The sequence below is a fragment of the Sinohyriopsis cumingii genome, chromosome 16 (genome assembly GCF_028554795.1).
Source record: "Sinohyriopsis cumingii isolate HCF-2022 chromosome 16, ASM2855479v2, whole genome shotgun sequence".
NCBI lineage: Eukaryota > Metazoa > Mollusca > Bivalvia > Unionida > Unionidae > Sinohyriopsis > Sinohyriopsis cumingii.
The window spans coordinates 54,765,890-54,777,121 of NC_142976.1; the positions used below are offsets into that span (position 1 = coordinate 54,765,890).

Consider the following 11,232-nt stretch of genomic DNA (forward strand, 5'->3'; position numbering starts at 1 on the left):
TCCAAGTCCACGATGTGATGACAAATGTGACATTTTTTCTTTCCTTGACATACGTGTTCCTTGACATTATTGGCACGTAGGCCTTGTCCACAGGTAGGGCACAATCTCAGGAGTTGACAAGCACATTTCTGCTGTGAACCTTGCGTCTTCAGATGTTGTTGGTAACAGGCAGGGCTGACAAACGTGCGCAGACAAGCAGGACAATGTAAACTTTCTTGTCCTTCGCTCAGACAGGGTGGAGAGGCCAAACATCCTGAGCATTTCAATCCGCAATGTTTGTGTTGCTCTCGATTATTATAACCATGGTCACATTTCTCACAGTAATAACCGTATCCCAGGAATGCAGTGATACTGGTAATGGTATCGAAATGTTCATCGTGATAATAGACATGAATGTATTTTCCGTCCTTAAAGTCTTGGCCTCGAAACAACAAAGGCCCACGCACTTCTTGAGGGTGCACTTTCAAGGTGTAGCGTGGAGCTAGGACATCTTGCAATTTTTGCATTTCAGGAATTCCGCAGGGTGTGTCTTTGGATAGGTCAGCTTGATGCAACAGGAGTCCTGCTTCATTTCGTTGTTTGGCTCGGTCGGATAGTTGAATAGTTTTCCAGGTTCTTTTCCATTCTACCGTGTCGTTCTTGTTGGCATAGGTTCGTCCCACCACGATGGCTCGGGCTAAACACATCTGGTCATGAGAATTGTGAATTTGGACGAGACTCTTTTTGGTGCTGCGAAGGTCGTTCACCAGTAACACCTTATTGCGTTGTCCGGTCCCTTGAGGAGGAGAGACGTGGGTCATGTCCAGTGTGGCTTTTCCATCGGTGATGTCAAACTGGTCATTAGATTGTTGCACGTGTTGAATCTTGTCCATGACTTTGGAAGCAGTTAGTTCTGCAGGGCTGCTAAACTCGATCCAAACAGGGGATTTCAAACCGTCGTGTTGTATGGAAAGTCTCAAGCGATCTTCTTCTTTGGGTTGACATTGTCGCTTGAGTGTGGTGAGCAAAGAATCCCACACCCCAGTGATGAACCCTTCTGCTTTCTCTAACGGTACTTCAGCTTTGAAATCTTCAAACTTCACTGTGTATTTGTAAGCCGTGGTTCTAAATTTTCTAGAGGAGCGCTTTTCCGTCTCTCGAATGGAATAGTACTTTTCAGGGTTGACTGAGGGTGGTGAACTTTGTTTAGAAGGTTCGGATTCTGGTTCACTCATGTCCTCTTCAAAATCACTGGCATGAATTTGTGCCAAGACTTCAGCCCTGGTACGAGGCGATAGATCACGTTTATGCCTCTTACTTTCTTCTTCTTTCTTCTCGAATGAATAGGATCGTTTCATCTTGAGTGAAAGGCGTCAAATGACTCAAGTTTAAACACCATGGGCTAATTTATAGTCATAGCAAACCAGCGTATATAAAAGGGTGTGTGTCTTGTCCTTTCACTATTCATTTCACTTTCTAACCGAGCACAACGATGGAAGAGACTAGCCAAATCGAACGTTTCATCAGAGCTTTGCGAGGGGTCATTAGAAAATTCTCTTCAGACCAGCCGACGGACTACTCTCCTTCCTTTCAAGGTAAAAGTCAAGATACTTGCTATATCTGTCAGAAGAAAGGGCATTGGTCTTCAGAGTGTCCAGACCGTCAAAAAAGAAAAACAGGGGTTAAAAGAGACAAAGGTCAAGATACCTGTTATTATTGTCAAGAAAAAGGACATTGGTCTCCAGATTGCCCAAAAAAGAAACAAGAGGAGTCAGAAGAAAAGAGGGATTTTTCAGAAGAAGAAAGGGATTCTTCAGAGGAAGAAAGCAGCCACATGAAGAAAAAGAAACAGGAGAAGAAAAGAAGAAGGGAAGAAAGTGAGGAGGAAGAGGAGGAAAAGACTGTGACGGTGAAGAAATTTAAAAAACAAAGAGAGTAAACAATGAGACAGAAGAAGTGTATGAACTTTTTAAAGTGCTCTGTTGTGAATTGTGAATTGGATTGTAACCATTGATAAAAGAATACATTAATTATATAAGGTAAGTGTCTTTGGGTTTTGATTTTAAAATAAGAAGCTACACTCACGCACTCATACACAGACACGTACTATAGGGTAAAATGGTTCTTTTTTTTTTGAGTTATTGGCAATTGAAAGTCTATCTCTTTTCGAGAGAAGTGGGTGGCCCTGAAAAGGGCCTTTGGTTTTTGGTGTAGGGGTGAGTTTAAGCAATCAACTTTAACTGCCTTAAGCCTTTGCCACGGCCGAGGCCTACTTCTGATGATGATGATTTGGTTGAAATCACTAAGGGTGGTACGGTAGGCTTAGTCACAGGGTTGGCGTGTTTAGCTCGGGAAGGTCGTATTCTCTTCGGTCATGATAAAGAAGTCTGATACATTTGTTTCAGACTTCTTAACTCCGCTAAAATGTCCAACAGTACCGTGACCGTTTGATTTTCACCCTCTTGTTTCTTTGCTGCTACTTCTTCTTCTTGTTGTTTTTTTCTTACCTCTTCTTCATGCTGTTGTTGCTGTAGGAGAAAAGCTTGTTCCGCTTCCTTTTGTCGTTGTATAAATGTCTCCAATTATTCTTTCTGTCTCTGTCTAAAATTCTCCAATTGCGGTAATGAAGGTGACGAAGGTTCCGGAACAAATTCTTGCGAGGTAAGAAAATCCACAAAATCCCAATTTACCTCTTCTGAAAGTAAGTCCGGATTCCCTTGGGCGGTCTCCACTGCTGGTGCACCCCAATGGATCGTTTTCTGAGTTTCCGTCATGTTTAATCACTGTCGCATAGATTGACTGCACACAGGCGCTAGCGAATCTATATAGACCACGTGACGTCACAGACTGCTCTCTTCGGATTGGATGCGGGCTGACTGAATTTTGTAACGCGTGTTTGGATTGGTCAACAAACTCAATCCGTTTCAATCCTACCTCTACCTATAAATAAGTGCAGTTCACTGCATTGATTCACCTGTTCTCGGTGCCTCAAGATGTGGACCGGTATGCAATCTTCTACGCTTGTGTCTTCAATGATGTTCCGGACGGACATACCCATGTATGTCCGATCCAAGTGGACAGTTGACCACAGGACAGACACCAGTCTGTGGATACGTAGGATCTACGTAGAAAAACAAGGATGCCTCAAAAGAGTCCTGATTTATGGTCCTACAGTGAGACGCAGCCTAAGGACAAGAAGAAGACCAATGCGGTGCCCTTTATGTTAATGGATACATTAACATAAACCCAAAGGCCCTTTTCAGGGCCACTCATAGGTCTCGAAAAGAGATAGACTTTCAATTGCCTACCCCCTTTTTTTTTTAAAAATAAATCCCATGTTAAATTTCCCTTCACGCTATACAGTCCCATCCTGTTTAAATTCCTTTGACGCTATACAGTCCCATATTCCCATGTTCAATTCCACTTGACGCTCAACAGTCCCAAAATATATTTCCCATGTTAATTTCCCTTGTCGCTAAACAGTCCTAGGGTTTTTCTCCATGTTAAATTGACATAGTCGCTAAACAGTCCCGGGGGGGGGGGGGTCTGTAATGCTAATTCTCATTGTCGCTGAATCGTCCCCCTTAACTACTTACAAAAGTTGTACTCTGAAGAAACTGGTATATGCGATCCTTGCCGGAACAACTGACGCAAAACCGATCTATAACAGGAATAAACCTGAAAACACAAGGTATACTTGGTCTCTAGCAGGAGAACTCTATTGGTAGTAGTAGTGCTTTACTGTACCTCAGACAAATAGTATCTAGATGGTACGAACTCAAGGCTGCTCTTCGAAAAATGTATAAAAAAATGAATTGCACAAAAACCCATGGGTATCATGTTAGGTAATACCCAAGTATAATATATAACATTTCAGGTCAAAATGTGTATGTGCTCCACTGGCAAAGTTCATAATAAAGGAGGTATTCATTAGTCGGATATGTGTATGCGATTGTAAAATAAAACACCTCATTTCTCACATTTGTTCTATAAGAGAGACTCCACCCTCCAAAAGAGGATTGATGTTCTAACGTTTGTTTGTGGACTTTTCATTCCACATATTTTTTTCCAAGTATGACGAACATACTGATTTATACAATATTTGAAGTCACTATATCGAATGTTCCATTCGTATTTGGGTGACTGCTGGAACAGCTCAACTGACGTTAAACTCCTCTACGCTACGATTACACATGAAAATACCGGCGTTAATGTGTCTCGAGCAGGGTAGTTGGAAAGAACACACGTCATCCATTTTCAAATTCTGGGACTTTAGATAAAAGATTCAAAAGATAGCACCACAAATTATGTCAGAAATGATAGACCGACATAGTTAAATTTGTTGTTATGAATCATTGTAAACAACACAACTACAAACTAGAATGTGTGCACAAAAGAGAAATAACTAGCACAATGTATATGTATATTTTGTGTATATAAGAACAATGAGAACATATCGCAAAAACGAAACATAAAAAGGCTTATTTGCGTCTATGATTGAGCGCCAACACCCCACGCGGATACTATCTGGTTAGTCAAATGTATTCTTGGCGATTACGTAATGAACATCGATCAGACAAGCATGGTCGACCACATAGTTCGTCTTTGCCACTAATGCGGTAGGCATATTTTGTGCTGTATATGTTCGTTTAATTACAGTATCATTGTATTTGCTACTTGTCACAATCTCATAAACATATCCTATAGAAGTGCTATAATAGCGGCTTTTCGTTGGTTACTCATTTATGTGACAGTCTTCTACCCCACATGACTATCATACATGGGCGCCTGTTAGTAATTTCGGGTGATATGAGGACTATTTCAAGTGGGGTATAAGGCTGTGACGTAGATCAGTAACCAAACAATCTAAAACTTCTATATTAATACTACTCTCTCAAACTAGAATCAATAATTCCAATAACAAATTTATTTAGGTTCTTTGGCTATCATAGTCCACAAGCGTATCAGTACACATAAACGAGGTATGTACACTTTTACTCGCTTCAGTCAAGGAAACCATGCGATACCCTATCTTACCATTGATAATTGGCGTTTGCCGTACTCCTCTATTGCACACATACCGTTAAAACGACTCCGGCTTAGACAGGTTACTTGTGGAAAAACAGGTTCAAGTTCATCAATCTAACCATCTGCCCGAGACCTAATTATTCTGAACATCGATAGTAAAAATTAGACTTACAATCAATTTGCCGTTAGGATCTAATACAACTATCTCCAGACATCTTAATTACGATAAGTAAAACGAAATTCTTCATTCCTATCTTAACATATCTTTTGAAGAATGAATTTTATTTGTGTTCATTTATAATTATAGAGCATTTATTCATAAAAAAAAAAAATTCACTAGATTTACAAAGTGCTCAATAATACTTTCGGACTAAATCACTATTTTGGGAATATTGTGAATTCATTTAGAGATATTTTAGATTATATCATTGTGATATATCAAGATTGTTAAAACATCAACACTATTTCAACAATTTCAAGATTGAAATTCATTCGGAACACCACTGGAATTCAGTTAGGATGCTCTACACTTTTGGTCCTGTGATAAAGTTTTTAAGACGGAATAATACATACTTTTGCTGTTATGATAGACTCTTTAAGACAATTTGCATTTCAATTCACAATAAAAGATGCTTTTAAGTTTGTTTTTTGTGATACAAGGAAAGAAATTAATGTTAAATTTTCCTAAAATTATATATGAGTGAGCGATTTGGATTTGCAACGTAAGTTAAAAAAAAAACATTCAGTCATATCGCAATGATGTCTTAGTGTGGCAGTATATAGTGATGTCTAGCACTAGGACAACATGTCGCAGACAGATGGCATGATGTCCCACCAGTTACATTATCCTGACACCAGGCCGACCAGTCCTAACAATAACCTCTTAATGCTGAGCGACTAACGTGGTAGCTGTTAGTACCATATAATAAGTCTTTGGTATGACTGGGCCTGGGTTAAAAAGCGCGACCTCCCAATTCCGAGGCGGATGCTCTAACCACTATGCCACCCGAGCGATATATATATATATATATATATATATATATATATATATATATATATATATATATATATATATATATATATATATATATATATATATATATATATATACTGTTACTGTCCTATTTTGCAATCTTGTAACCACGCCCATTTATTACCTCACATCTCTAATTTACATGTTATTATAAATATACCTGCTGTGGTTAGTTGAGGCGCAGAAGCGGTTCTAGATTGCTGACAGACAAATTATAACCACTATGTCTTCCTTTGCTCACACGATGTTGTTGATTTTTGTCACTGTCTGTCATTTCAAACAGATTCAAGCAGCAGAGATCAACGACTGCCCAAAGTTTGAATGTGAATACAAACTATTAGAGAGACTTGTAAAAACTGAATATGTCCAGAAAGAAATGGAGAACACTCTAATGCAGCTTGAAAAGGAAGTAAGGACCCTTAAAACAAGTTTGGAAGAAAAAGATATTGAAATTCGGAAGCTATTGGTTAATGAATCGAAAAGTGAGTATAGTTTTAACGGTATATTTGGAACATTCGAACTACTTACTGAGGTAGTTTTTTTTAAATCTATAATTCATTCAGGAGAGAAAGTGTTTTAAATGATATATTCCTAATAAAGATGATTAAATACTGAACACACACACACAAATATATATATATATATATATATATATATATATATATATATATATATATATATATATATATATATATATGTGTGTGTGTGTGTGTGTGTGTGTGTGTGTGTGTGTGTGTGTCTTTTTTAGGGGTATGTTTGTAAATGTGAGTGTGTATGTGTTCTTGCATGTTCATGATTATTTAACTTTCAAACGTTTAATTCCAATCTAACTGAAAAAAGGTGCAAATAATTCCAGATATGTATTCTGCACGTTTTTCAGCAAGTTTTGATTTCAATGGCTTCGAAAAAAGATCAGGAATTATATCATTTGTGTACTCATTTAATGTCTATAAAATCTGCATGTCAAAAGAATTATGGCTGAAAAGAAATATAAATTGAATGAAAAATTAAAGACGTATTCCAGATGTTTCGATTGAACGAGGTCCATAAAAATTACTTTATGCTTTTGCATAAGAAACGCGCAAAATCGTTATGTTGTTGTATGGTCAATATTTAGTTGCTTTTCTTCCTGTATACAGGGATCGAATCCAAAGTCATCGGTTTTTCCGTTTCCACTACGGTAGAATTCAACAACTTATCTCCATATAAACTGTTTGTCTTTAATGACGTTATTTACGACCCGTACAAAGCTTATGATACAAATACCGGCATCTACACCGTTCCTGTATCCGGGACCTACCTCATCACTTGAAGTCTTTTCTGTGCCCCAGGCAAACATGCGCAGACAGAAATAATGGCTGGAGGTCAGAGGGTTATACGATTGTACGCATATTCTTCCAATACATATGAGCAGGGAGCGAACTCTGCCGTGGTAGACCTTAAGGCAGGTAGCAACATTTTCATGAGGGTCGATGAAAGTGGCAGTACCGCTGTGTTTGGTGGTCGATGGACTTCCATGTCTGCCATATGTTTAAAACCAGATTCGTCAGCATCTTAGTTGACACTTTCTTGATTTATATAACAATTAATAACGATTAAAGAAAAGGACAATGCCGTACTTGTCTTCTCTGACTGGCTAGCAAAATAGTTCCACGTCAGGTTTCTTGTTGGGATTTCACGCGTGTGATCCTACTATTATATCCCCAAGTGATGATGTTACCTTTTTTGCTTTAAAACATGATATGCAGTAAAATATTATCATATACCATGCAAGATTGTCTCGCTCTTGGGTTTAAATATAAATGCACATATTTCTTTCGAGAAAGTAAATGCATATCTTATTCCCTTTGATAGTGATAGTATCAATTCATACTTCAGCCGTAAATTGGATTAAAAAATCTTATTGATATTTTGTTTAGACCGATCTTAAAATATAAAATGATTTTATGTATGAAGTAATAAAGTATCATATTAACTTTAATTTGACAATTGTTTACAATCTGGAAAAAAGAAATAAAACAGCAGTGAGAAGACAGTGAAATTTTATCTTCATACAAGTATTTTCTAAAGACCAATGTTATCTATATTTAATTTATATTTTGTGCTTAACTTCTGTCCATGATTGTAAATTGTAAATAGACTGTTTACATAGCTAACATGTGTCCCTGACTGTAAAATATACACGGAATGTTCACACAGTATTTGACTCCAACGCCAGTTTTGTGTACAGTTAGACTGTTGTTTTTCTTTTTCTTCATTTGGAAATCTTCACATTCACTTATGATATAGGTAAAGTGAAAATGCGTTTAAAATTGGACATAATAAATAAACTACTCGTTCTCGTTATACGTCAGACTGTGGGTATAAATTCGTGATCAGGGTAGTTGATACCATATGTAACTCGAGAGGAATTATATATCTAAAATATATATATAGAAATTACAAAAGCGTACATTGACTTTTTTCAATTAATATATTACTTTGGATTATTGTGAACTCATTTAAAGATATATTCTAGTGTCTTAGATCAGAACATACAAGAGTATTGGAATTCATTCGGAACATTACTTTTGGTCATGTGATAGGACATTTAGTATTATTTGGGATTTAGTTCAATTACTGTCATTTAAATTTTCACTTTGTATTGTAGAAATGAATTGCCTGATGATTTTACTTAAATTGTCAGCTTCACTTTCTTTAGGTCTCAAGACCTACAGTCGTAAAACTATGCCTTCATACCTCAACGCTGAGAATTCATAATGTATCAAGTCTTACACATGTCTAAATAACTCACGGTACTAACTGAAATCCCGTACTAAAATTATAGAAACACTATAATATTAAACATTGTATAACATTAAATTTATAAATACCATAGATCAAACCTATATCTCCCAGTATTGATCCATTATCAATGTGAATGAAATACATTTCCACTTGATTCAAGTAACGTATCACATCTTCTGCACATTTTACCTGCATAAATATTATGGAAGAAAATATCAATTTTAACAGGTATGGCGACTGAGTAAAATTGTTAAAGTTGGCCTAGAACAACATATTACTCTTGACTTACGTATTTCTAAATCTATCGAAAACTTATCAGATAAGTTTTATTGCTACTCTTCCTGGAGATTAAGCATCCAGTCTTTACAGGGAAGATTTACCACTACTTCAACTGGTACAAATAATAAAATGAGCTACGTGATAATGGACTGGAAAGCTACAAGAACACATTCGTTCTGTCAGCTCTTGTCCATACATTTTATTTAACAAAAGCAAAGGAAAATTGATTACATATGTTTATCCACGTTCCACACCAATATTCTGTCATCTTATAAATATGATCTTCAATCAATTACTCGTTACTTTACTCTCATCATGTAGTCACTATTGTTCCGACTACGTACATATATATGATCTATATTAAATGGGTTTCCATGAAACATCTGGTGTAATGCCGAACCATAATTAGAATAGAATAAAGATTTCTATTTATTCTTACAAACCCTTCATTCTCAGCCAATGATCTCATGATCACATTGAAAAGCATAATTCTGTATCCATTCTGAGTTGCTGACGTAAAGATCACTCTGAAAAGCACAATTCACTCTCCATTGTTACAAACCCATACAAACCACGCTATGGACCTATAGATCAAAATGAACAACACAAACCCTTATAAACTGTTACTGCTAAACCATTCAGTCAAAGAAAATGAGGTCAAATGATACAACATTTGCAAAGCTAATTATGAAATACTTCTTGCTTGCGCTATGATGTTCGCATGCTTGGCTGTGATCCACTAATTATCCACACTTATAATACAGGCAAAATGAAGTAGCAGTTTTCAGTTTATACCCTTACTAATTAGTGGTGGTTTTTCCATGTAAATTTTGGACTTCGTAGAATATTTGGGAGGACCTAGACCACTACCGCAATAGTTATTGGCTGCATGCATCTCAATTGCTATGTCAGGAGGAAATATTTAGTACATATTAGACTTAATCTTTATAAGAACATTCTGCAGCTTTTTGGGGATATTTCACTTGACAAACACCTCTAGAAAACGTCATCCTTTTCTTTTACTGTAATTTTGAGAATAAAAGAAAATAGCGGTTATTTAAAAAAATGGACAGTCCAGATCTCGATATTTCATGCGTGCATGACATATCTACAGGACAATTGTAATCCTTGCATCATAAGATATTTGTGCGACCCCATTCAAATAATGCGTAGATAACGTGACCGAATTAGTTGTTGACTTGACCTTGACTATCAGACTTAATTTGTGAATGATTACGTGCATGTTTATTATTACATAAGCAAGCCACTGAGTTTAAAGAATTAAAATATAAACGTCATCAACCCAAATGACTTGTAAAAAAACTATATTATAAATTAATATTTGATAAAATGATCCGTTACACTACCTGCTAGAACAACAAGCAGTACCAATATTAATTCTTCAAAGAAAGATCACTTGCTACTTACAATTATTTCAGGTAAGAGAGAGTGATACTTAAATTATTTAAAAATTGTGTCGGCACATGCACGTATCATTTTTGTTCATACCATTCCTAAACACTTCCAAAGAAGATTTTTCATACATTTTCTCCAGTACCTGATGGGGGGGGTCAGGGGGTAGGGGGGTACAGATGTACAAATTTTTATTGTCATGCCGTCCTTTCGTCCTTTGTTAGTTATTTTGCTCTTTCTTGTCGCAATATCGCTATCTTCTAAACATGACCTTTATTATAGCCGATGTATATGTATTATGCAGACGATTACTCCATTTTGATGTGAATCTAAAACAGGATTACATCTGAAAATACCGGTTTAATAGGACTCTAGCGGAACAATTGACTTGAAACCTTTCTACAAAGGTGTAAACCTGAAAATGCTGCGAAAATAGGCCTTTGGCAAAAACCATCCATCTACAAAAGGTGTACTCCTGAAGAACATAAAACTGGTATAAATGGTCCTTGCCAGAACAACTGACGTAAAACCGATCCATAATAGGAATAAAATGAACACACAAGTTATAATCGGTCTGTAACAGGAGAACTGTATTTACTAGTAGTGGTGCTTTACTGTACCTCAGCAAAATCGTATCTAAATGGTACGAACTCAAGGTCGATGTTCGAAACATGTAGAAATGAATAGCACAAAAACCCTGAAACAGATGATAC

At 36.6% G+C, this 11,232-nt stretch overlaps 1 protein-coding gene across 1 annotated transcript; it reads left to right on the forward strand.

Moving 5' to 3' along the window:
- Positions 1–6,226: 6,226 nt before the first annotated feature.
- LOC149780442 (uncharacterized) lies at positions 6,227–7,654 on the forward strand. The gene is made up of 2 exons (XM_089936383.1): positions 6,227–6,522; positions 7,180–7,654. The coding sequence occupies exons 1-2, from the start codon at positions 6,264–6,266 to the stop codon at positions 7,350–7,352; spliced, it is 432 nt and encodes a 143-aa protein (XP_089792509.1). The 5' UTR covers positions 6,227–6,263; the 3' UTR covers positions 7,353–7,654.
- Positions 7,655–11,232: the final 3,578 nt, after the last annotated feature.

What these genes read in the sequence shown, in the direction of transcription:
- LOC149780442 (XM_089936383.1), top strand. Translation starts at nt 6,264, where the DNA reads ATGTCTTCCTTTGCTCACACGATGTTGTTGATTTTTGTCACTGTCTGT. An exon ending in ATTGGTTAATGAATCGAAAA is followed by an intron (nt 6,523 to 7,179) that starts GTGAGTATAGTT and finishes TCCTGTATACAG; the next exon opens with GGATCGAATCCAAAGTCATC.